This window comes from Trichomycterus rosablanca, chromosome 14 (assembly GCF_030014385.1).
Source record: "Trichomycterus rosablanca isolate fTriRos1 chromosome 14, fTriRos1.hap1, whole genome shotgun sequence".
Lineage (NCBI taxonomy): Eukaryota > Metazoa > Chordata > Actinopteri > Siluriformes > Trichomycteridae > Trichomycterus > Trichomycterus rosablanca.
The window spans coordinates 8,015,939-8,043,699 of record NC_086001.1 but is presented as its reverse complement, the minus strand read 5'-3'; the positions used below and the strand labels follow the sequence as shown (position 1 = coordinate 8,043,699).

General features: G+C 40.4%; 1 protein-coding gene across 1 annotated transcript; it reads left to right on the top strand.

The window, feature by feature from the left end:
- On the top strand, positions 1–27,761 carry LOC134326685 (exportin-5). Its single transcript, XM_063008869.1, has 32 exons — positions 1–146; positions 1,493–1,614; positions 3,870–3,942; positions 4,038–4,175; positions 4,461–4,643; positions 7,118–7,144; positions 7,993–8,178; positions 8,391–8,467; positions 8,803–8,899; positions 9,745–9,828; positions 9,909–10,034; positions 10,482–10,572; positions 11,145–11,273; positions 13,320–13,435; positions 13,771–13,926; positions 14,452–14,493; positions 15,010–15,099; positions 16,574–16,773; positions 16,876–16,975; positions 17,143–17,324; positions 18,255–18,355; positions 18,451–18,547; positions 19,325–19,461; positions 19,795–19,892; positions 20,900–20,943; positions 21,253–21,353; positions 21,928–21,987; positions 22,484–22,581; positions 22,868–22,972; positions 24,764–24,901; positions 25,072–25,236; positions 26,639–27,761. Exons 1-32 carry the CDS (start codon positions 45–47, stop codon positions 26,792–26,794), a joined length of 3,621 nt encoding a protein of 1,206 aa, XP_062864939.1. The 5' UTR covers positions 1–44; the 3' UTR covers positions 26,795–27,761.

Here is a 27,761-nt window from a genome sequence, read left to right as displayed (position 1 = left end):
TCTCCACGTTAAAGTTGTGTAGCAGGGCCGCCGGTTTTCTAATTATGGCTGACCAAGTATCATCGATGTGTGAGCAGCTAATTAAAGCTGTAAACGTGATGATGGATGGAGAATCTAATCAGCGATACCGACTGGAGGCTCTAAAGGTACCGAAAATCACCCGTTAGCTACCCGGCTAACCTTTGCTAGCGGGAGAGCCAATGAAGGCTGCTGAGATGCTAAAGCTAAAGTCTGAGCTGCTTTAGGAACAGCATACTATCATGTTAAATAGTGCGGCGACTCTGTGCACCACCCACCGTGTCGTTACAACCTTAAAAACGTTCTTTAGTACGATACAATGCATGTTAGTTAGTCCATTCATTAACGCAGCGTTAGCCACGCCGGTTATAAACCGTTTTAGCTAACTTGTGCAATTTTAGCCGACATAGCTAATGTCAAACATCATGCCAACAACCGGGCGAACTGTTCTGAGATTTTTTCATTGATGTTTTCTGTGAGGTTAAGCTAGATATTAATGGAAATTGGCCTCCACTGTTAACACATCCATCTCCCTTTTACAGTCAGTGGCTGTGTCTCAAAAACGCTTTACCTTCGTGCTTTAGTGCACTCTTTAGGGTATAATGTAATGGTTAATTCGCCCTATAGAGTGAACCTTGTGTACAGTACGAAAGCATCAGTAATACAACCTGTGAGTTTTACCTTTTACTTTAAGTAACGGTCGTGTAGGTTGTTGGCTTATTAGCTGTTTATTAGTGCCGTAAGCCAAACTAGCTAAGTAAATAATGTAATAACGTTTAAACTCTTTCTATAAGGATAAACAAACATGTTAGCTTAACTTGGCTTTCTGTACTTTGTCTTATTACACCTGACGTTCCAGACCATGGCTGCATCCCAAATACCAAGTGACTCCTTGCGATAGTACACTCGATAGTACTCTCCAACGTGTACAAATTAATTGCCTATATACCCTATACATTGCTTTTTAAACGACCCATTTGTGTGCAGGCAATAAATCAGCAGCCCTACTAGGGCAGTGGTAGCAGTACTGGACTAGTAATCAGTAGCCATGGTTGGACCCCTGAGCAAAGCCCTTTAATTAAGTTTAGCAGTAATTGTAGGTTGCTTGGGATAAAAGCGTCTTCTAATTGCTGCAAATGTAAATTTCAAGGTTGCCAGTCAAAAAGGAATTTTACATTTTCAGCAATGAGCGGAACACGATGAGCAATTGAGGGTTAAGGGCCTTGCTCAGGGACCCAACAGTGGCAACTTGGTGGTGGCGGGGCTTGAACCGGCAACCTTCTGTTTACTAGTCCAGTACCTTAACCACTGAGCTATCACTGGCCTTATATTACATCTTTTGTAATATTACATCTTATTGCTCTATACAGTGCACGTTACAGAAAATGTAAAGCTATTTGAGATTCTTGTACTTTCAACAATCAACAAAGTAGGTATATTTCAAAATTAAATTACAATGAATCTTTTGTTACAGTTTTGTGAGGAATTCAAGGAGAAATGTCCATATTGTGTACCCTGTGGGCTTCAGTTAGCTGACAAATCCCAGCCAGCAGTGGTGAGACATTTTGGATTACAGATATTGGAGCACGTCATCAAGTAAGTTCTTTTTTTTTTTTTTTAATCCTTAAAACATTTACAGCAATGTTACAGTGTTTTATTTATTTCTGTGGATTATATTGCATTTATGTATTAAAGCCTAGGACAGGGTCTTTTAAGGTTTATTTTGAACCTGTCAGATTATGAGCTGCTGACTGATTTGTTGTGTGAAACATGGCAACGTGATATATGCAGCAGAAGGCACTAACTGTAATCTGAACATTCTGTTTAGTTTCTGCGTTTTTCCTTTTTCTCCTAATCTAATTTTATCTAACTACTCAGATGTACAGTGTATCACAAAAGTGAGTACACCCCTCACATTTCTGCAAATATTTTATTATATCTTTTCATGGGACAACACTATAGAAAATAAAACTTGGATATAAGTTAGAGTAGTCAGTGTACAGCTTGTATAGCAGTGTAGATTTACTGTCTTCTGAAAATAACTCAACACACAGCCATTAATGTCTAAATGGCTGGCAACATAAGTGAGTACACCCCACAGTGAACATGTCCAAATTGTGCCCAAAGTGTCAATATTTTGTGTGACCACCATTATTATCCAGCACTGCCTTAACCCTTCTGGGCATGGAATTCACCAGAGCTGCACAGGTTGCTACTGGAATCCTCTTCCACTCCTCCATGATGACATCACGGAGCTGGTGGATGTTAGACACCTTGAACTCCTCCACCTTCCACTTGAGGATGCGCCACAGGTGCTCAATTGGGTTTAGTCCATCACCTTTACCTTCAGCTTCCTCAGCAAGGCAGTTGTCATCTTGGAGGTTGTGTTTGGGGTCGTTATCCTGTTGGAAAACTGCCATGAGGCCCAGTTTTCGAAGGGAGGGGATCATGCTTTGTTTCAGAATGTCACAGTACATGTTGGAATTCATGTTTCCCTCAATGAACTGCAGCTCCCCAGTGCCAGCAACACTCATGCAGCCCAAGACCATGATGCTACCACCACCATGCTTGACTGTAGGCAAGATACAGTTGTCTTGGTACTTCTCACCAGGGCGCCGCCACACAGGCTGGACACCATCTGAGCCAAACAAGTTTATCTTGGTCTCGTCAGACCACAGGGCATTCCAGTAATCCATGTTCTTGGACTGCTTGTCTTCAGCAAACTGTTTGCTGGCTTTCTTGTGCGTCAGCTTCCTTCTGGGATGACGACCATGCAGACCGAGTTGATGCAGTGTGCGGCGTATGGTCTGAGCTCTGACAGGCTGACCTCCCACGTCTTCAACCTCTGCAGCAATGCTGGCAGCACTCATGTGTCTATTTTTTAAAGCCAACCTCTGGATATGACGCCGAACACGTGGACTCAACTTCTTTGGTCGACCCTGGCGAAGCCTGTTCCGAGTGAAACCTGTCCTGGAAAACCGCTGTATGACCTTGGCCACCATGCTGTAGCTCAGTTTCAGGGTGTTAGCAATCTTCTTATAGCCCAGGCCATCTTTGTGGAGAGCAACAATTCTATTTCTCACATCCTCAGAGAGTTCTTTGCCATGAGGTGCCATGTTGAATATCCAGTGGCCAGTATGAGAGAATTGTACCCAAAACACCAAATTTAACAGCCCTGCTCCCCATTTACACCTGGGACCTTGACACATGACACCAGGGAGGGACAACGACACATTTGGGCACAATTTGGACATGTTCACTGTGGGGTGTACTCACTTATGTTGCCAGCTATTTAGACATTAATGGCTGTGTGTTGAGTTATTTTCAGAAGACAGTAAATCTACACTGCTATACAAGCTGTACACTGACTACTCTAAGTTATATCCAAGTTTCATGTCTATAGTGTTGTCCCATGAAAAGATATAATGAAATATTTGCAGAAATGTGAGGAGTGTACTCACTTTTGTGATACACTGTATCTCCTCCACCGCTGCAGACCCCCTACCCTGACCGAGGATAACCGTACCTAACACATGCCTCTTTTGAATTATGCAGATCCCAACCTCTTCTTTTCACCTGCCAGAGAGCAGTATTGTGTTTATTATTCGCCATCTCTGTGAAGGCACATTTGACCTGCCAGCAGAAGCCACAATTGCAGAATTAATGAAGAATCCATTTAACCATCCCTCCTGACAGACATAGCCAGTCATATCTGTGTAGGTGCCGACCGGTCATTAGCACAGCTGAGATTCAAATACGCTTGACCACATAGTGTGTCCTGATGATTAAGGCTCACTTTATAGAGTTTTCTATCTGTTGACAACCTTAAGATATTTTTGTTGTGTAAACAGGTTCAGGTGGAACGACATGTCACAGCATGAAAAGGTCCAACTGAAAAACTATTCCATGGATTTGCTGACAAATGTGAGTAGTTTAATGAGGTTGGTCATTTTTTTTTAATTGTTTTAACAGAATTTCATGTATTGTCTTCACAAACCACTCTTTATGTATTTTCTCAGGGCACATTTCCCATCTTGGAGGAGGAGAGTCATATTAAAGATGCTCTGTCCCGAATTGTGGTTGAGATGATTAAGAGAGAGTGGCCTCAACACTGGCCAGATATGCTTAAAGAGATGGAAACACTTACTTCTTTTGGGGTATGAGAATAGATTTTGTCTGTGTGTATGTGGCTGTGTGTAATGTGAAAACAACAGAGCTCATATTTACCTGCTTATATGCAATAAAAATGCAAATAATCAATAAACTACTTCAAATCCACTGCTAGTCCAGGCCCTAAATCTGCCTGCCTCAGATGTCCCACTACTAATTTGCCTGGCCATGTTAGATTTTTTTTTCCCATTACATCCAGGTATATAGAACTTCATTCTGTTTCCAAGCATGAATGTCCTAATGAAGTTCTTTGTGCATTTTCAAATTTACAGGAGACACAGACAGAACTTGTGATGCTGGTTTTGTTGCGCCTGGCTGAGGACGTCATCACGTTTCAGACTCTCCCGGCACAGCGCCGAAGAGACATCCAGCACACACTAACACAAAATATGGATCGCATCATCTCCTTCATCCTGACCATCCTACAGCGGCATGTAGATGGCTACAGAAGACTGGTAGGATGCTAGAAATCGTTACCCAGTTAGCAGCAGGCATTCTGGGTTGTAGGCATGCACTTGCTTTCTTAAAATATAATTACTTCCAGATGTTGGAAATGAGTGAGTGTTGATTTTTCAGACCCTTGTACTTTTGCATGGCTCATTGCTGGTCCCAGATTTGTGCTGGGCAGGGGTAGGGGTAAACTAGCGGTTAAGGTACTGGACTAGTAATCAAAAGGTTGCTGGTTCAAACCCCACCATCAAGTTGCCACTGTTGGGTCCCTGAGCAAGTCACTTAACCCTTAATTGTTCAGATTGTATTTAATTGTAAAAGCCCTAAATGTAAATGTGCTCACATTGACATTCTTGGTCTCCATTAGAAAAGTTTGTTCAATTTGACACAGCACGGCGGCTAGGTGGGTAGCACTGTCGCCTCACAGCAAGAAGGTCCCGGGTTCGATCCCCAGGTGGGGTGGTCCGGGTCCTTTCTGTGTGGAGTTTGCATGTTCTCCCCGTGTCTGCGTGGGTTTACTCTGGGTGCTCCGGTTTCCTCCCACAGTCCAAAGACATGCAAGTGAGGTGAATTGGAGATAATAAATTGTCCAAGACTGTGTTCGATATAACCTTGTGTGAACTGATGACCCTTGTGTAATGAGTAACTACCGTTCCTGTCATGAATGTAACCAAAGTGTAAAACATGATGTTAAAATCCTAAAAAATAAACAAACGAACAAACAATTTGACACAGATAGCTTGTTTAAATTGTACACATGGTTTGGCCTGGGTGGCATGGTTTTAAATTTATACTATGCTGGAGAAAGAACCACGACTACAATCCTAAACTCTGTATATGTGGTGTGAGGTCCTAGAAGGTGGCACTTGGAGGTTTTAATGTGATCCGAGAGGTGGGTCTTGGTGTAAAAAGTTTAAGAACCACTGGTTTATATGATTTTTAAGACAAACCTGCAGTAATCCAGCTTTGCACATTGCAACATTCAGAGTAGGGCTGGGCGATTTTCACGATTAATTCGGTTAATTCGAATGAACGTTTTCACCCGATGTTAGAATGTGACAATCGCGATTGTTTACATACTTTATATTTTAATTAAAATACCAACATGTCACGAAGCAAAAACTGACCAGACGCTCGCGGAATATAAATCAGGGAAAGTTTAATATAAAAAGGGCGAAAACAGTGTACAAAATCAGGTAGAGTCCAAAACCAGCGAAAACCAAAACAGTAAACGGAAGACAACAAGAATTATACACGGTTACGGTTAGATTCAGTAATAAGGAGCGCAAACACGATCTGCAAAACAAAACACAAACAGAAGAGTTTCATTAAGATTCACTGAATCAAAATACGGAGCCGATGAGCGCGATCAGGATTGGCTGGAAAGTAACGAATTACATTTACTCGCGTTACTGTAATTGAGTCGTTTTTTTTGTGTAATTGTACTTTTTAAAGTAGATTTTACAGCCTGTAATTTTACTTTTACTTAAGTAAGTTTTGTACTAAGAATTGTAATTCGCTACATTTTAAATCACATCCGTTACTGAGTAAAAAAAATCGCGTCTGGGAAACTGCTTCAGTGACTTCTGCGATAGGGAGTCGGATCTTTTGTCTCGGTTCCTTTTAAAGAGCCGTATGTATGTAACGACTCCCAAATGCGCGAATCGGTTCCTTTATTTTGGCTTAAAGGGCCGTTCAATAGAATCGAATCATTCTACGACACATAATAGTGGTTAATACAGTTTGAAAGTTTTATGGGACTAAAATGACACATTACACATCCTTAAATGTTTAAAATGTTGTATCCACCCCCCAAATCACAAGAGGACAAAATCAAAGCTGAGCTGAGTGATCACTTGATGCCCCCCAGTGTACTGATACTGATGATTCAGTGGTGGAAACAGCACAGTACAGGCTCGTGTTCCTTTTAAGAAACCTGTAAAGAACTTTTTGTAGTTTTTTTCCTAATGTAAGGAGGTTCTGCTGAACATTATTTAAAATAAAAGTTGTTTGTGAGCTATTCTTAGATATAGATAGATAAGGATATAGATAATTTAGATCTATTTTGTTTTAATTATTGTTACTTATTGTGATATCGTTATTGTTATAAAGTTTGAGTCCCTTAAAAGGATAATTATAGGTGGTGTTACTATTTTTGCACTTCTGCAGCCTTTAATTACAATGCAAAAAAATTAATTTGAGTCTTATTTTAATTGCATTATACAAGAACAAAAAAAAAAATCGAAATCGTAATCGACAATCGGGTATAATTTTAAAATAATCGAGATTTTTTTTTTTTTTGCAAAATCGCCCAGCCCTAATTCAGAGAATCATCAGTTTAAGTACAATGTGAATATTTTAGACATTCATCAGACGCTTTTATCTGACCGGATCCAATACAAGCAGTAGAACCTTTTTCAGATCTACACGGCATTGTTGTTTATCACATTTGAACCTTGTTGTTTTATTTTTTCTACAGAAAAAAAATCCAGGACAGGAATTAAAGGTGAGTCTCAGATTTCTCTCTGTTATTGCATTTTAATTGTATGCAAATATATGGACATTGCTGTTAGGCTGTGTGTGTGTTCCCCAAGTTATCGCCAATTCATTTATTTTATTTCCAATTCCCAACTACAAATCCACTGCTGCTTACACAATCCCTGATAAGGTCAAGAAAAGCTGAATCATCACACACGCCCTACAACATGTGTCCAATCTGCGGCTGCTTCTTATCACCTGCCAATGTTAGGTTCCCACACACAGCTGCGATCTCCATGTGTCCCAAAACGTGCCGGTGCCTGGACCAGTCCCAGAGATCGCACAGACAGGCAGGTGCAGGTAGAGACCCCGTGCGACCTTCCCTCCCTCAAACTCAGCGAATTTTGTTTGTGTGGACGCCCGGACAGGTCGGTGGCTCTGCTGAGTTCAATTGCTGTGCCACTTGAATGCTTTCCTACTCTTATTTTTTTAAAGCATTCACAGTAATTGTGGCATGTGAGAAATTTTGCCCACCCTACCAAGTCGGTGTGTGGCACCCCCTTCCAACAGGTATCACAGTTTTTAAGTTCTTGTTTTAGGAAATTTCATCCATGTCTATTAATATTGTATTATTTACCCTTAAACTTTGTGTATTGCATTTAAAAGAAACACACTAACATCATCAGTGTAATCAATAAACTGATGTTAAAATTGCATTGAATTTTAAATGGCTGAAGCACTTGTACTCAATGTCCTTGTTCTTTTAGCTATGCCTAGTAACTTTTTATATTCTGTGTATGAATTTGTAAGACTTAGATTCTATTACTGCTAAACCCTGGAAATGGTTATAATGTATAAATAAATTCTTTTTTGCAGGCTAAAGCTCACTGTCGAGTTGGCGTGTGCACCCTAAACACATTGGCTGGCTACATCGACTGGGTGGCGATGGTTCACATCACCAACAACAACTGTCATTTACTGGAGATTCTGTGCTTGCTCCTGGGTCAACCAGAGCTTCAGCTGGAGGCTGCTGAGTGTCTGCTTATTGCAGTCAGCAGGAAAGTAAGTCCCTCTAATGCCACCCACCGCATGTGAAGTGCTGTGTCTCAAACCACGAACAGTGTATAACATTGTATTCCACTGGACTATTTATCTGGAAGTTTCACAAATAATACAAAACTAAAACATCAGGAGGGGGCTTATACTTTTTCTGGCACTGCATATGGCTAAAAGTGAGTAATTCTGGTTTAACACGAACTTTCTTTTTTGTACAGGGCAGACTGGAGGACAGAAAGCCCCTCATGTTGCTGTTTGATGATGTTGCCATGCACTACATTCTCTCAGCTGCTCTGTGAGTCCTGACTGCGTTTTATACATGACAATTTGTGGTTGGGAAAATAGAAAGTATTTACAGATTTTGGTGATTAGTTGGAAGTCTTAAAATAGCATGGGTATATAATATCACTAACTTCTATTCAAATGCCTATGTGGAGGCTTTATGTTACATCTTGTAAACCACAGTGGGACCAGATTGACACTTCTTATTAATGAAGTATATTTCTTTTTGTGTTTCGTTCTTGTTCCCTGTACAAATCTTGGACAAAATGTGGGTCACTTGAAAACATTTTGAAAAACCCTGACTCATATGACACTTCGCATTTGGTAAATTTGCCATTTTAATTGCAGGTCGGCCGAAGCGGAACTCGGTGAGTCAAGATACAACTTCTTAAAGAGGTTATGCCAGGTTCTTTGTGCTTTAGGTGCTCAGCTCTGTGCACTAGTGGTGAGTTGTTGTTTTTTTTTTCAATGTGTGTATCGGCATTTGTGTGTCTTTAGCATCTCAAAAACTAAGGCTGCTATTATTTATGAATGCACACATACAGTATATATATATGTGTATACGTGTATACACACACACACACACACACAGTGGAACCTCGATTTAACAGACTAAAAGGGTGAGCACTGGTCCGTAAAATGCGATTGTCAGAAACAGCGAGGTTTTTTCCAAAGGGTGCGAAAATATGATGAACAGTAAAATGAACAATGTAAATATGTTAGGTAAAACCTGTAAATAATGTATGTATTTTAAATAGTTGGTGTGCTGTACTAATGGGGAGAAATTTTATTTACCTTGTGTGGTGGTAAAGTGTTTTTTATTTTTATTTTTTTTTTTGGGCCATGATCATATAGTGGGGAGTCTGAAACACTGCTGGTGGCTACTGGAGCAGTGCTGGTGCAGCACTAAGCACTAGAACCTGCAAAAATTTAACATAAAGCATAAAACGCAGAGAAAAAGGTGAGAACAAAGTGAGCCTCCAGACAAAATAAAGCCTATCACTCATGTCAACAGAGACGTGCGCCTACTAGTGAACAATTACTAAACTACTGGTCTTGGTACGCTTCTCTGGGGAATTTTGAAGAATCGGACCGGACATTTGGTTTTCCAGATTTTGTCATTTAAATCCGAAATCCGGTAAATTGAGGTCTGTTAAATCGAGGCTCCATCTCTACTGTTTATTTACTGTTTTATTTATAATTAATACTCACTAACACACAAATATACATCAGTGTGTAATGCATTGTGATTTTTGTTGAGTTGAAGCTGATGGTCTTGTATTTCCACAGGGCGTGGTGCCAGATGTAGCCGTTCCTGCTAACTTGAATAAATTCATGGACGCATTCTTGGCCTTCACTACCCACGACAGCCTGGTACGATAGAACAATCGCTGTGGTCGCTGATACTGTTACAATGATGAGTAGAAAGTTTGGCTAACACAGTTATTCTACAGTTCCTCAGGTCTTCCACACTGGTCACATGGGGAAACTTGTTCCGACATGAAGTGCTCATGAAAAATCCAGTCGTCATAGAGACGGCTATTACGTTCCTGAAAGTGAGCATGAACAACCTTTTGAGGGTAAGTCAGACTGCAGAGCAAATCTAATTTACCCCCACTTTATATTACAGTAAGGCACGGTGGCTCATTGGGTGGCACGGTGGCTCATTGGGTAGCACTGTTTCCTCACAGGAAGAAGGTACAGGGTTCAGATCTCCAGTTTCCTCCCACAGTTTAAATACATGCAAGTGAGGTGAATTGGAGATACAAAATTGTTCATGACTGTGTTTCACATTAAAGACTTGAACTGATGAGTCTTGTGTAGGGAGTAACTACCTGTCCTGTCATGACTGTAACCAAAGTGTGTAAAATATGACGTTAAAATCCTAATAAATAAATAAAATATATTACAGTAATGATAATGAAATCATGCTAAAGTTGCCATACAAATTGCTTACAATTTTGCCTGTCTCAACTACTCATTTCCAGAATGTCCTCAGTTTTATATTGACACTCTTCCCTTTGTAGACAGGATTACCTTCGAGGAACGACAACCCTTCGTGTGAATTTAGCCGGATAGACTTCGACAGTGACGAGGACTTCAACGCCTTCTTTTCTTGTAAGGAGTTTTGTGTAGCAATTTGTCTTGTTGAAACAATAAGGCGATTAGAAATTCATGTCCTGCCGCTCAGGTGGCGCAGCGGTAAAAAGACGCGCTGCAACCAGGGCTGGATTCTGAGTACGTGGTATCGAATCCAGCTCTGCCTCCCCGGTTCGATGCTGGGCGGCTGTATGAGCAACGATTGGCCAGTTGCTCATAGGGGGGGTGGGACAAAGAACCGGATGTGGGTCTCTCTGTCAGAATGCGATTATGTTCTCTGCCGGCTGATTAGAGGCGCTTGCACAAGAGATGAGGGAGAGTGCCCTTAGGGTGTGTCTCTCCGCATGCAACGCTAGGTGGCGCCAAACTCATTGATGTGCGAGTGGCAAAGATGCATCTGGCTGCTGCTCGTGTTTCGGAGGGGATATGGGTTAGCTTCGATCTCCTCTGTCAGGGCAGGGTTCGGCATAGACAGAGAGGAAGCACGATGCAAATTGAATAATTGGATGCCCTAAAAGGGAGAGAAAAAGGGGAAAAAATGTAGAAAAGAAAAAAAATCATGTCCTGAAATTTCTCTTTTTTGGGGGCAGCTTATAGGGCACAGCACGGGGAAGCTATTCGTCATGCTTGTAAGCTCGTTCCACTTGAAGCTTTCCAGTATGTTGTGGAATGGTTACAGTATCAGATCAGTGCTCCCATCGACACTGGAAATACTCCGTGTAAGTACTATTTACCCTGAAGTCTATCTGAAGTCAGTTTAAATTGTTAGCTGATGTAAAGTGTATTGTTATGATGTTAAATGTATTATTACAGATCAATAAATGAAATCTGTTAGCTGTGGTAATAGAGAGTGGTGTTAAATATAGATTCATTCCAGTGCTCAGCAGTAGAATGAATGAATTAATGAATGTATACACTGATCAGCCTTAACATTAAAACCACCTCCTTGTTTCTACACTCACTGTCCATTTTATCAGCTCAACTTACCATATAGAAGCACTTTGTAGTTCTACAATTACTGACTGTAGTCCATCTGTTTCTCTATATACCTTTTTTAGCCTGCTTTTACCCTGTTCTTCAATGGTCAGGACCCCCACAGCGCAGGTATTATTTAGGTGGTGGTCACTGCAGTGACAATGACATGGTGGTGGTGTGTTAGTGTGTTGTGTGCTGGTATGAGTTTTTAAATACAGTGTCCACTCACTGTCCACTCTATTAGGCACTTCTACCTAGTTGGTCCACCTTGTAGATGTAAGATCAGAGACGATCGCTCATCTATTGCTGCTGTTTGAGTTGGTCATCTTCTAGACCATCAGTGGTCACAGGACGCTGCCCACGGTGAGCTGTTGGCTGGATGTTTTTGGTTGGTGGACTATTCTCAGTCCAGCAGTGACTGTGAGGTGTTTAAAAACTCTACCAGCATTGCTGTGTCTTATCCACTCATACCAGCACAACACACACTAACACACCACCACCATGTCAGTGTCACTGCAGTGCTGAGAATGATCCACCACCTAAATAATACCTGCTCTGTAGTGGTCCTGGGAGAGTCCTGACCATTGAAGAACAGCATGAAAGGGGGCTAAACAGATGGACTACAATCAGTAATTGTAGAACTACAAAGTGCTTCTATATGGTAAGTGGAACGGATAAAATGGACAGTGAAGAAACAAGGAGGTGGTTTTAATGTTATGGCTGATCAGTGTACAGTAAGTACATAGTGAACATTTATTTCTTCACTCCTTCATTTACTATAAATGAACATTTCTGATACACACTTCAGTGCTCCAAATCTGTGCGCTATCTTAGTTACTTCTGTATATTTATGTTGTGAAGGGCACTAGATTAAGTGTTAAAGCCATTTAGTCTCAGAATCTTTGTTCTCACTCATTCTTTATATCATTTAAATATCATAAGTAAGGTGAAAATCATGTCACGGACCGTGAAATGAGCCTGTTCCCGTGTAATATGCAATTTGCTGTGAAAAGCCTCACGTTTACTGGTTAATTTGCACTATGAAGCGGTCCTAGCAATCTTATGGCAATTCAATTAGCAATCGGTTAGTCAAACTGTCCAAGATGTTGAAGTCTAAAGCACCTAAAAGCACTACTGGGGTAACTGATATGGAAAACTCCCAACCAGTTTTGTGGACGCATTTGAGACGGAGCCTTTACATTCAAGGCTGTGCTGTGTATTGTAGCTTCCATTTATTCTATAATTCACTTTATGAGTGTAATTTAATGACTGTCGTAAAATCTAATTTTTTTTAAAAACAAGGTCCGTGAAATTAAGCGTGAAATTTTCGTGAATTTAGTAACGCCCTAATTTAGGGACAGTGGTAGACTAGTGAGTAAAGCTTTGGGCTATCAACCGGAAGATTGGCGGTTTAAATCCAGGCTCTGCTATACAGCCACTGTTGGGTCCTTGAGCACGGCCCTTAACCCTCTCTGCTCCAGGGGCGCCGTACGATGGCTGACCCTGTGCTCTGACTCCAGCTTCCAAACAAGCTGGGATATGTGAAGAAAGAATTTCAATGTACTGTACAACTGTATATGTATATATGACAAATAAAGGATATCTTATTTCTTATATGGTAATGTCAAGACACTACCACTATCTGTAAAGTGAACAACAATATTGGGTAGTCTTTGCCCTTTGGGGTTTTTTTTTTTCCTGTCATTTGTTTGAAAATGGAAATGGAATGCAAAAAGATATTTAGCCTTTCGTTCCTTAGGAAATAATCTGTGGTCTGATCTAATAAACAGCTAAATCAGGAGAAGGTTTCTGCTCTGCCCTGTCACCCTCGGCTGTGCAGTGGGACGCCATGACGTACTATGCAGAAAGTGTGATGGGAATGCTCTTTAAAGTCCTTGAGAAAGAGGTACTGTCCAGTTAAGTTCATTAGTGTCCTTAATGCAAAGCAAATTTTATAAATACACAGTGTCTTCAGCTTGCCCTTGTGGAGGAACATTTGCTGAACATGACCGTTTTTCTGACTGACTGATTTCTCACCCTTTAACCCCCACACTGACTCACTCAGTTCCTTGAATACTTAACTATTCTCTCACTAGTTGACTCGTCATTAGACTCACTATTTGACTCACACACTGACTCACTCACTCACACATTTGCCCACCGCCCACTTTCTGAATGATGTGATTGTGACTGAGTCAGTAAGTTAATCAGTCTGCATTTCTTTGGAATCCTTTCGAGCAGAAGCTGCCGGTTGACCAAGGCATAGAGCTGCTGCAGGCTATAGTGAACTATGAGACTCGGGATCCACTGATTTTGTCCTGCCTCCTTAGTAACCTGTCCAGCCTCTTCCCCTTTGTCTTACATCGGCCTGCATTTCTGCATCGAGTCTTCCTCAAGGTGAAACCTTCCCTTTTTTAAAACCATTTCTCCCTGACCCTGTCGTTAATAATACATTCAGAACTGGAGCTTAAATGTGTTAAAATAATGAGAATATCCCTGCATATGTTTCTTTATTCTATACCAGGTATGTTGGCTGCTAGGTGCCAACCTTTGAAAGCCATTCAAACATTCTACATGGTTTCAGTTTAAAATATGGTCGTGTCCACATAGCTTTGGCCATTAAGTATATGTTAACTTCCTAGTCAAATGTGGTGGCATACTTGTTTTGTCCACTGTGTGTTTTTATTTCAAAACGGCCAGATTTAAGTCACATATTTGTGACACACACTTTAATAACTTCTTCTTTGAAAGATGAGGGACTTAATGGCTACTGTAGAAGTATTTTTTCAGCTTTGGTCCTTAATGGGTAATTAATTTTGTTTTAAATGAGACTTTCTGAGACTTTTCATAGACAGCTGATTTCTCTGAAGTTCCATGCATCATGTATTTATTTGTGTCTGGTGTGTGTGTGTGTGTTTTTAGTTATTTCCTGCTATCACGTTTGAAGTGATTGAAGAAAGCAAGGTAAGAATCCCGGAATTTCATTTTGTTTCCTTTCATATTATTCATTTAAGCACTGGGAAACGTCATATACAGTAATCATTTACAAATAATCAATTAGTAAATTTAATTAAGACATGATGAGTTCTATCATTGGTGTGTTATTAGTTTAGGCATGTGATTCATTATAACCTGGGGCAGTGGTGGCTTAACAGAAGATACTAGACTTTTAATCATTAAGCGCCTGCACAGACATGATCGGCAGTAGGAGTGCAGGCTGAAGGGATTCCATATTACTGCTACAGTTACTGCCTCTGCTGGCTGGTCAGTGACGCCTTTGCAGAAATTCTGAATAATGGAGATCAGTGCGATACTGATCCCTGTGTAAACCTGACTTTGTAGGGTAAAACTAAATTTATACTGGCTACTACAGCCGTTTTGAAGGGGATGTGTTAGGTACAGCCGTCCTCGGTCTGCAGCGGTAGAGAGATACAACTAGGTAACTGGATATGACTTCAATGTTGTTTCAAATGTTTCCAGGCTCCTCGAACTCGAGTGGTGAAGAATGTCAGAAGACACGCCTGTTCTTCAATCATCAGAATGTGCCGAGACTATCCAGACTTTATACTGGTAAACACTGACCTTTTGCACAGATCATGACATTTAATAATACAGAGGGTTCAAATGGACGTGCTGAAAAAACCCACATACAGAAAGCTCAGTACAGACAGCTGTGACATTTTTTTTTATTTAAGAATTTTGTAATTTATTAATTTGAGTTTTAGATTTAATCATTTGTTTAGGGCTTTAAAATACCGTTTATATTGGTAATTAGTAACACATTTGGTATTTATCAATGGCAGAATTTATAAATGGCAGAGTACCGTTTTTATTATATGCTGACGGTCTAGCCATAAATTATGACGCACTCAAAAATAAAAAGACTAATTAAATAAAATTAAAATGGGTTTTCACCAAAACCCAATATTTTACCATACTACTGACAATGGTAATGTAAATTCTGGCTCAGAATTGGTTATAACTGTTTAATTTGAGAATATAAGACAGTGGTAGCAATCAAAAAAAGTTGTTGGTTTAAATCCTGGCTCTGCTAAGCAGCCACCTTTGGACCCTTAACCCTCTCGGCTCAGGGCGGCTTTGTGTCTCGGTGGGTAGCACTGTTGCCTCACAGCAAGAAGGTCCTGGGTTCGATTCCCAGGTGGAGTTGTCTGGGTCTGGGACATGCTGGAAAAAGCATTTCATTGTATTGTTTACATTTTCAGCATTTAGCAGACGCTTTTTCATCCAAAGCGACTAACATTACTATTACATTATACAATCTGATCAATTGAGGGTTAGGGGCCTTGCTCAAGGGCCCAACAGCAGCAACCTGGCAGTGGTGGGACTTGAACCAGTGACCTACGGATTACTAGTCCAGTACCCTAACCACTAGGCTACTGCTTGCCCCTATTGTAATGTGCATGTGTGTGTGTGTGTATATATGACACATATAGCCACTCCATTCTATTTATTCTAATTATGATCTTGTGTGGCATAATATTAAGAGCCATGCAGCTGGTAACAACAATGGGGTTCCAATCCTGGGCTGGCCTGACATATAGACAAGGCGTGTGGCATTACGTGAAACTAACCATTGGGGGGACACATCAGAGGAAGGGCATGTGAATCAAAATCAAAAGGTGCCAAATAAAACATGCAGACGAACAATTAGATAAAAACAGATTAGAAAATATATCAAGTATGTAACATGGAGAATGTTGGTCCAGGTCCTTTTTGTGTGGAGTTTGCATGTACTCACCGTGTCTGCGTGGGTTTCCTCAGGGAGCTCCAGTTTCCTCCCACAGTCCAAAGACATGCAAGTGAGGTGAATTGGTGATACGAAATTGTCTGTTACTGTGTTTGACATCAAACACTTGAACTGACGAATGTTGTGTAACAAGTAATTACCTGTTCTGTCATGAATGTTACCAAAGCATGTAAAACAGGACATTAAAATCCTAATAAATACGCAAAATAAATACTTATTTCAAAAAATAATATACAGAAGGAAAAAGTCCCCTAACAGGTTGTGTTTTCCATCTAGCCCTGTTTCGACATGCTTTACACTGAAGTCAAGAAGCTGTTTGTTAACGAGCTCCTGCTGACCCAGATGGAGAAGTGTGCTCTCATGGAGGCTCTGGTGCTGATCAGCAACCGGTTTAAAGACTACAACAAGCAGAAGACCTTCTTGGAGGAGCTCATGGCTCCTGTAACAACCCGCTGGCTTTCGGACGAGATGCGCAGGTAAGCGTGGCGTTGACAAATCTGCATGGGATCCGCAATAGGAAAAACATATCCTTCCTCCTTCCCCAGTATTAAAGTGCACATATGTACTTTTGTGTGCAGTGTATTGTGGGATCCACTTGGCTTCCTGAATTATGTTGGTGCTGATCAGGTTGTCACCAACCCCGAAAGCGAGTCCCAAATGGGACTCAACAGATCAAGGGTAAGTATTATTCACACACCTAGATGTTGTGCTGTGCATGCCTATCTGGGAAAGGGGGGTGGCTTGATGTATTATTCACTTCGATACGTAGATTAGCATAAATTAGCCACAGAGTTTGAAAGTTTGGAAATGACAGCTGCATGCTAACAATTTGATCTCCACTGCAGATTAGTTTTTGTGTGTACACCATCATGGGCGTAGTGAAGCGCGCGTACTGGCCTACAGACCTAGAGGAAGCCAAAGCTGGCGGGTTCGTCGTTGGTTACACATCTACCGGAGCTCCAATCTTCAGGAACCCCTGCACAGAGCCAGTGCTCGCCCTTCTTCCAAATCTACTGGCTCTCATAAGGTAATTTCATCATTTGGGATAAAACTAACAGATCTGGAATATAACATAAAGTTAAGCTGGGTACCAGTGCACAGCGGGATAGCTGGAGATGAAAAAGCGGATCAGCTAGCCAGAGAAAAAACTAGACAAAATACAACAAACATTAAAATCCCTTCAACAGATTTAAAAACACTAATAAATATCTACATCAATAAAAAATGGCAAAATAAATGGAACAATCAGACCACCAATAAACTCCATGAAACACACCCAAACATCAATGTTCGACAACGCGTAGACCAAGTCTCATACACAAGTATATGTCCAGTGTCTGAGTCCAGTGCTTTCTGACTAAGTGTTTTTATTGCTGATCTTTATTAACCTCCTGAGACCCGAGCTTTGATTTTTTCAATGCATTTTTTTCTATTCCTTTTGTTTTTAACCTTATTAGTTGGGCGGCACGGTGGCTCAGTGGGTAGCACTGTCGCACACTGTCACAGCAAGAAGGTCCTGGGTTCGATCCCCAGATGGGGCGGTCCAGGTCCTTTCTCTGTGGAGTTTGCATGTTGTCGTGTGGCTTTCCCCCGGGTGCTCTGGTTTCCTCCCACAGTCCAAAGACATGCAAGTGAGGTGAATTGGAGACACTGAATTGTCCATGACTGTGTTTGATATAACCTGAATCTTGTGTAATGAGTAACTACCGTTTCTGTCATGAATGTAACCGAAGTGTAAAACATAATGTTAAAATCTTAATAAAGAAACAGAACAAACTTTATTAGTTTTCTAGTACTTTTGCTACCACTAGATGGCAGACAAAAGTGTCCACTAATGGGGACTATCGGTCTAAGTTTAGCAGGTCAAGGAATTAGGCATAACAAAGCCAAAATGTAATGTCCTCATATGTGACCGCAGGGTCTCGAGGTTAAATAAGCTTGCTTTGCCTCATTGCAGGACCCACAACAGCTTATTTCTGCCAGAGAATATATCTCGTCTTAGTGAGACCTTTAAGCGGTCGTATGACCTCTTGGATGTGGAAAAGAATCTCATTTTAGGTACGTGCTGAATATAATATTGAAGTTCACTTTACCACATGGTGCCTTTTAAATCCTATTCATATGTAACTTTTTTCATTTAACATTTGTTACAGGAACCACCCTGCCGGTATGTGAAACGTACGACACCCCGGTGTACAGAAGTGCACTAGAGCGCATGCAGGGGTTCTTCTGCGCTCTCTATGACAACTGGTGAGACCCTTGTGACATACGTTTGATTAGAGGCTGCTGCAATCATGCAGTATTCGATGTGGCTGCCTCACATCCTCTTGGTAGCTCAGTGGGTAGCACTGTTGCCTCACAGCAAGAAGGTCCTGGGTTCGATCCCCAGGTGGGGCGGTCCGGGTCCTTTCTGTGTGGAGTTTGCATGTTCTCGCAGTGTCTGTGAGGGTTTCCTCCCACAGTCCAAAGACATGCAAGTGAGGTGAATTCGAGGTACAAGTAGAGCCGGATCACCATACACTGTCTATCCAATCTGCTACCACTTCTTATCACCTACCAGCGTACCACACAAAGCCGTATTATGTACACAGGGCAATGCTCTTAATGTGTACTCCCAAACAGTGACAATCTGGAATAGTCTGTCCCTCTCTCCCTCAAACACAGCCGATCGTGTTTGTGTTGACGCCTGCCCAGGTAGGTGGTTTTGCTAAGATTAATACTCACGAGTTTGAACTCTCCGCAATGGTGTGCAAGCAAGTTAGTGCTGCCCCATGAAAGTGGTTCTTTACATAAATCTTGTCAGTCATGTGGGTTTAGCATCACTAGACAGGCGACCTATTCACTACAGCATATTTTCTATTTTCTGTTTCCATTTAATGACATTTATTGCCTTCGGAGTCAAAGTCGCACATTTTAAATTCACATGACTCTGGCATGTTTAACAATATTGATGTTTAACACAGCCATCATTTCTCATTTCTCATTTCTGATTGTCTCAGTTTGATATTCTGTCTCACTCATTCACAGTTACACGGTGCTGGGGAACGCTGGCCCGACTCTGTCGCAGGACTTTTACACAATAGAAGGATTGGCTGATCAGTTAAAGGGATCTGCCCTCATTCACCTGGAACATGTTCCTGACTACAGGCTCCGTCCCTTTCTCCATATCCTTTTTGAAGTGGTATACAAATCAGCCAAAATATTAGCCCCCACCCCAAAAAGGTGCATGGCAATACCTGTTTCATAACACTTGTGTACCTGATGGTCAGGCATGTATTAATGTGGTAGTTACTTGTCACGCCTTCTGATTTCTCATCATTGTGTATATACACTAAATGACCCATGTTATGTGGACACCCATTCTTATAATTGAGATTTGATTTTTTTAGCAGCACTCATTGGTGATGGGGGGGTTCCAAAATTACCCTCTCTGGTACCAACATGAATGTAAACATAGTGCATGGTGTTTCATTTTCCTTAATATAATGTTTGATTACGGGTGTTCTTGAGACCAGTGCTCACTGCCTGTCCTCCAGAATATTACGAGAGTCTACTTTGCCCGATCCTCGGTCCAATGCTTTCTCACCTGCTGCAGGTAACACATCATCTCTTTTTTTTTATTCATAGTTAAATGGAGTTTGGACTCAGAAGAGGTTCGACTTAACGATAGCTCTAAATGTATTAATATTAAGAGGGTTGCATTGTAACCAAAACATTTTTGGTTTAATAATAAGCCTGGCTGTTAGAGTGAAATAAATCAGGTAGGTGGGATGTTTATTTATAGCATTTAGAAGACACTTATCCAAAGCAACTTACAGTTGTAACTGATTACAGTTGAAGCAGTTGAGGGCCTTGTTCACTTGATTATGGTGGAGCCACCCATATCACAAGTCTTAATATCACCTTAATCACTCAGCTAATACTGTCCAATCATTACTGAATTATAACAGCACACTAAAAACGACCTGCTTCTAGTAGCTTTTTATCCATGACTAAAGCAAGCGTAGGCTGATTAGCAGTCCTGCTAGCTGTGTACTAACCTACCTAAAAAAAAAACAGGTCACCCAAGTGTCCTAAAAGGCATTTGCTGGAGCTTAAACTAAAAAGATGTATCCTGATGCGTAAAGCAGTTGTGCACTACCTAGTGTGTAACAGCACCACGGGTAGTGCACTAATCTGGAATACTATATAATACAGTTGTATGTGCTTTGGGACATAGCAAAAATGATTTTGTTATATTAAACAATGGTTTGATATTACTGGAAAGCAGAAACAATAGGGGTATTTCTAAAAAGGTTTCTGATTATTTGAAAATTATGTTTTTAATTAGGGGAAGAGACATTGAAATGTTTTTAGACTTGTTTTGTCATTATCTTAACCATACAAAATTAAACAAACCAAAACTAATGTTATTCTACAAAGATAATTTTAGTTTAAAATATAAGATTAAATATACATAATAGTTTATTCAGGGTATTTTATGCTTTTTTTTTTAAATGCATCTTCTGGTCAAAGCAATTCTTAAGGTGTCCATGTTACTTAAATGAGACATAAACAAGATTTTTTTTCATACTTTGTGTTTTATGTTCTGTTCTTCCACAGAGACTGAATCTTAGGTGGGAGGTCATCAACCAAAGAACTGTTTGGTGAGCAATGAGTATTGTTTATAACACTTCAAACTCTCTCAGTAAGTTTAAAAAGAACATTTGTTAATGCAGGATAGAAAAAAACAGCCAGCCATACATAATATTGTCAAAAGGGTTTGGGAGCACTTCAGAAAACCATTGTCACTTAACACAGTCTTGGCCTTTTAAAAGTCTTGGTCTAAATTGGTATGGGTCTAAGACCCGAGTACAGCACTGGACCTGATTTGTGTTGCAGATTTAGGTTTCATGGGACTTTAAGTTGTTAATAAATTGTTTCCACTGAGTGATTCTATTTTTTTTAATCATCAGTCCAGATGAGGATGAGACTTATCAAGAGGACCAGGTGTCTCAGGAGATGCTCGAAGATCGACTTGTGCGACTAGTCACACGAGAGGTCATGGACGTTATCTGTAAGTGCCGTCTTTTTTTAATTATTATTAATACCCGTCATGTTTTAATAACAGATTTTTCCATCACTGGGCACAATTCACTCTTCAGTCATCCCTGAATCTTTACTTGGGATAATCCAATAGGCCATAAAGTAAATTTTCCTCTTTTAAAAAAAAAATGGAAATGCATGATGGGATTTTATCCTGCTGTTCATATATGACCATAGATATGTGGGCATCTGACCACGACCTTAATGGACATTTAATTCCAAAGCCAGAAGCATTGTTATGGAGTTTTTCACTTGTCAAGAGAATATTTGTGAGGTCAGATGTTGCTATTGGACTGTAAGGCATGGCTCACAGTCCATGTTTCAGTTAATTCCAAAGTTGTTTACTAGGCTTGTGATCAAGCATGTTAACCATGTCTTTACCAAATCCACACAGTTATGCTGGTACAGCCTGGTCCTTTATGCATCCATTATGCATATAGTGAAAAATAAATGGTTCTTGATATGGGAAGGTTGAGAGTATCTGTACTAAAGCATATATCTGAAAATCTGTTAACATTTACTTACCTTACATTTTTGTTTTGCAGCTGCATCATGCATATCAAGAAAAACGCCAGAACCAGCAGCAAACAAGGAGGAGGCAGATGGTACATCTCATCATTTCCTTGAAACCTTTAAAACATGATAAATAAATAAAGAGTTTTATTTAAATAGTCCATAATGCACCAGTCAGCATTTTCACAACAGTTTGGTGAGTAGTGTATGTTAGTCAATTTCTCAGAACCAGCATCCCTCATACAGGTGCCTCGACCAGCCAGCAGAGGCTGCAACTGCCCCAGCATCAAGGAGCCAATTATGTCTGTGTGGACGCCTGGATGGTCAATAGTAATGGGATTATTTTTAAAAATTAAAAATAATCTGACCTCCCTGGGTGTCCAGCAAGCAAGTTGGGGAAATGGCAATGATCTGATATGGAGTAATGGAGTAATTTTTTAACATATAACTTCTTCCTTTTTAAGTCTGATAAAACATTATGCATTTTAGGTCAAGCGTATGAATTCTAGAGGCTTATTAGGAATATGTAGTTAATATTAAAGTTTTTCGAAGCAGCTTGATGATGTATAAGTTGTGTTCTCTGTTTAGGAGACGAGGAGATGATGGCGACTGATTCCTCTCAACTAAACATGGCACAGACTGGAGAGGAACTGACTGAACTGGGCAGATTTCTACTCAAACATGAGGTAATTTAACAAGAAAGGCAATTTGTGCAGGTAGTTGTGGTGATTTCCCACAAACAGTGGTCCAAGAAGGGACGAGTCACGACCAATAATTATTGATGTCATAACACACACTGCATTGAACCCTTCTGTGTATGAGGCTGCATAGTAGCAGACCAGTCAAAGGTCCCATGCTTAGTCCTGTTCATCATCATTGGACATTGGAGCAATGGAAGTCCATGTGGACGTGTGATATTTAATGTTTTAACCTAGGCTGTTCTTCTGATATGTTTATTATTTTATATTTCAGGATCTCTACATGACACTGCTAGCTTTTGTATTTAGTTCACTTTCATGGAGGGACACCGGTAACTGTCAGCGGGCTACTGGGATTTGTTCTGCTTTACTGAAACAGGTACACACACAGGTTTCACACACACTTTAATATCCCCACACACACTCGGGTTTAATCTCCTTTACACACATGGTTTTATTATACCACTTACACACGTGATTAATCTCTTCCCCACACTCGGGTTTAATATCCCACATACACTCAGGTTTAATATACCACACATACTCATGCTTAATCTGTCCCCCACACTCGGGTTTAATATCCCACACACACTCAGGTTTAATATCCCACCCACACTCTGGTTTAATATCCCACACACACTCTGGTTTAATATCCCACTCACAATCTGGTTTCTTACACACTGGTTTAATATCCCACTCACAATCTGGTTTCTTACACACTCTGGTTTAATATCCCACACACACTCGGGTTTAATATCCCACACACACGCGGGTTTAATATCCCACACACACTCTGGTTTAATATCCCACTTACACTCTGGTTTAATATCCCACTCACAATCTGGTTTCTTACACACTCGGGTTTAATATCCCACTCACACTCTGGTTTAATATCCCACTTACACTCTGGTTTAATATCCCACTCACAATCTGGTTTCTTACACACTCGGGTTTAATATCCCACACACACTCGGGTTTAATATCCCACACACACTCTGGTTTAATATCACACACACACTCTGGTTTAATATCCCACTCACAATCTGGTTTAATATCCCACTCACAATCTGGTTTCTTACACACTCGGGTTTAATATCCCACTCACACTGTGGTTTCACACACACTCGGGTTTAATATCCCACACACACTCAGGTTTAATATCCCACTCACAATCTGGTTTAATATCCCACACACACTCGGGTTTCTTACACACTCGGGTTTAATATCCCACTCACACTGTGGTTTCACACACACTCTGGTTTAATATCCCACACTCACTCAGGTTTAATATCCCACTTACACTCTGGTTTAATATCCCACTCACAATCTGGTTTCTTACACACTCGGGTTTAATATCCCACTCACACTGTGGTTTCACACACTCGGGTTTAATATCCCACTCACAATCTGGTTTCACACACACTCGGGTTTAATATCCCACACACACTCAGGTTTAATATCCCACTCACAATCTGGTTTCTTACACACTCGGGTTTAATATCCCACTCACACTCAGGTTTAATATCCCACTCACAATCTGGTTTCTTACACACTCGGGTTTAATATCCCACTCACACAGGTTTAATATCCCACTCACAATCTGGTTTCTTACACACTCGGGTTTAATATCCCACTCACACAGGTTTAATATCCCACTCACAATCTGGTTTCACACACACTCGGGTTTAATATCCCACTCACACTGTGGTTTCTTACACAGTCGGGTTTAATATCCCACTCACACTCAGGTTTAATATCCCACTCACAATCTGGTTTCACACACACTCGGGTTTAATATCCCACTTACACTCTGGTTTCACACACACTTGGGTTTAATATACCACAAATACTCATGCTTAAGCTCTTCCCCCCCTTCGGGTTTAATCTTTCTCATGTACTCAAGTTTAATATCCAACACGGACTAGTGTTTATTATGTTTTATCTCTTTTCCACTCATGTTTGCTATTGTTTAACTTGTACTGTACAAACAGTAAACCCTTCTCACACACTCATATCAAATATCAGTTCAAATCTCTGATGTTGAATAACATTCAACATTTTTCGTTCACTCCTTTAATCACCCCTCACACTGGTTTTTAGCTTTATCTGTAGTACACCTCCCTATAAGTCCAACTCATTCTGTTCTGTCTTTGTGTTCTGCTTCGTCTAGGTTGTAGGGGAAAATCTGCTTCCGGACGCCGTCACATGGTTTTACACCAGAGTGCTGAGTGGCCTCCAAATGCATGGTCAGCATGACAGCTGCAGTGCTGCACTAACGCAGCTCGGCTTTTTCATCTACGATACTCTTGTAAGTTTAAACCTTACCCGAGCCATAAGTAGATATAGTGGGTAGCCATAATGCTTTATAAACTAGAGCTTTTTTACCCAGCTGTTATGCTTGTGCTTATGGTAAATAACTGCACTAACTACATAGCATTTATTAAAATTATTCCAAACAATGTCATCTGTCACTCGCAGCGACCAAAGTACCCAGAGCTGCGCACCATCATGAGCCAAATTCCCGGCGTCAAAGCCGACCTTTTGGAACAGTTTGACCAGAGAACCATCAACCCCAAACAACAGAAAGTTGGAGACAAGAAGAGGAGAGACCACTTTAAGAAGCTGATCGCAGGCGCAGTGGGGGTAAAATCTTTTTTGGTTTTCAGTTTCCCTGCACTCAGCTTTTTGTATTTTACATTTATAAAATGCTGCATTTTTTTTATTCAAATTTGGATGAGGACCAGAAGTCTGAGACCACTAGTAAAAATAAGTTTAATACCATGTTTTTTTATTATAAATCTCAAACTTCAACTACACCATGCATTCATGGGGACTACAGAAGGCAGAGAGCTTCAAGAGCCCCCAAGATGACCTCATGAATGATCAGTTTTGCAGTCTTGTGTAGTTCATGCCATTTCAAATGCTGTCATTACAGCAAAAGAGGAACCATACAAATACTTCTAAATTTTTTAATTAATTTTATAAAATACTATAAAATATATAATAATATAAAATACAGTCGTTCAATCAATCTGGTATCAGATTCGAACCCTGGATCCCAGCAGTAGTGGGCTAGTGTAATTTATTGCTGCTCCATCCAAGCACCTGTATTTAAAATGTTCAATGAATCAACTTTCCACTAAAATTGTTAGGGTGCATTCACATGAGAAGTGGAATAAACTTTGACCCAGTTTGCCGCTGCCCTTTTCAAAGAGCCTCCAGTTAGACAAACAGTTTAAAATGACGCCGTAAAAGCGACTCTGGCCGTATGAACAATGCTTAATGTGAACAAAGCTTAACGTGACTTAATGTATCAAAACAACGACTTTCATTAGTGGAGAGAACTTATGAGCAGTAATAATTAAAAGAAGTTTAGTGTTCCTGTGTCGTTCTTTTAATACATTGATATTTAAGCTTTTTTAATCAATAAGCGTTTTAGACTCTCTCGGTAAATCTGATTCTTACCATTTTTCAGCACCCTGAGCTAGAACAAGTTTAAAAGTGAAACAGTGAGGAAAATCCAGATAAACACAGATACATGTGGAAGCTTTCAGAGTGAATTTGACAGTTATTCCACACAAATGCAGATTTGTCTCATATTCACACTTCGATGACATTTTACCGCACCGCTTAAGCCACGCGCTGAGCAAAGCGGCAGTTTGCTTCAAGATTCGCAGTGAGCGAAGCTCAAAACGCTTCTCATGTGAATGCGTCCTTACGCTGATCATATGATTTGTAATGAAAAAAAAAACGTTGTATTAAGTGTTCAAATTCCATTAGTGGTCTCAGACCTTTGCCTCCCACTGTAAATGTACTGTGTACATGTTAAATTGTGCAGCACTGTGGGAATCTGCCGCTGGCTGGTATAAAAGAAGCTGCACATGTGGACTTGGTGCAGGTGGATAAGGAATTACAATAAGGAATTGAAATGTCTACGTTAAAAGACATACATGTTTGATTTGTAATGTTTTTGGTCAGATGTTGCTGACATTATTTCTGTAGCGCTGGTACTTTGTTCATTTGCCTTTTTATTTTCTCTTGACAGAAACCTCTTGGGCAGCAGTTTAAAAAGGAGGTTCACATTAGAAACCTTCCTGCTCTCTTTAAGAAGGTAAAAGTTTCCCAAAACATCATGGACAAAAGTGAAAATGCTGGACTGGTTGCTCTCTTCACACCAGATGATCATCTTGATGATCATTAAGAGTATTTTTTTATTTTATTTTATTTTTTATTGTTTATTTGTTTGTTTTTTTACGATCATTTGAATTGATCACATCCAGTCTAACAGGCTGTTTCACGGTGTTCTTTAGATTCTAGTTTTGTACCCAGTGTTGAACAGTGTTGGCTGTGCATAATATGGGTTCTTTTTCAGCCAATCAGGGGATTCTGTGTGTTTCATCGACTGATGTTGTCATGAGGCCGTAGCAACGGAATCGCTTGTTGTTTCAGTACGCTGGCTTTAAAAAAATATTACCCAACCAAACGATTCTCCAAACGATTCAATACAAATGTGCTGACTTGCTGCTCAATCCATCAGGATGCTCAACTAAGATGGATTAGCGTGTGACTCGGACAGGAGGAAACCTGTGGAACCCGATTGGGTCCCATGTGTCAGTTTTGGGATGTTACATTGCATTTAGTAATTGATTCGTATATTGCAATTATAGCAACAATGCTAAATACGTCGGATTGTTTTCAGCTCAGATTTCTAAGTCTCACCCTGACCACGCCCACTTTGTAAAGCAACGCGAGCAGCACGTTTCTGGTGTGACTGGACCTTGAATTTTTTAAACGGTGAGGCGAGTTGATGTATAAAGTGGACTCTGGTGAAGCTCCTGCTTGGTTGGAAGGAAATGCAGAAATCTGTCGAGATGAAACTGATGAAGAGAAGGAGACCTGAAGTATGGACAGAAACACAGGAGTTTATGTGTAAAGCAGATTTTTACTGGCATGGTCGACGTTGTAAATGTAACCTGGGACTACATTCCATCAAGCTTGTTCAATTAGTATTATTATTTTTTATTTTATTTTAAACACTAATTTCAGTGATTTGTTTGTGTACTGGAGACAGTCTGTTTAAAAGTGCTGTTTTTCTGTTTCAGTGTTTTTAAATAAATGTGAACATGCTGGTCATCTATAGAGGACATGGATGTTTTTAACCCTTTAAA

What these genes read in the sequence shown, in the direction of transcription:
- LOC134326685 (XM_063008869.1), top strand. Translation starts at nt 45, where the DNA reads ATGGCTGACCAAGTATCATCGATGTGTGAGCAGCTAATTAAAGCTGTA. An exon ending in AAACACTTACTTCTTTTGGG is followed by an intron (nt 4,176 to 4,460) that starts GTATGAGAATAG and finishes TCAAATTTACAG; the next exon opens with GAGACACAGACAGAACTTGT. An exon ending in GGAAAAGAATCTCATTTTAG is followed by an intron (nt 18,356 to 18,450) that starts GTACGTGCTGAA and finishes CATTTGTTACAG; the next exon opens with GAACCACCCTGCCGGTATGT.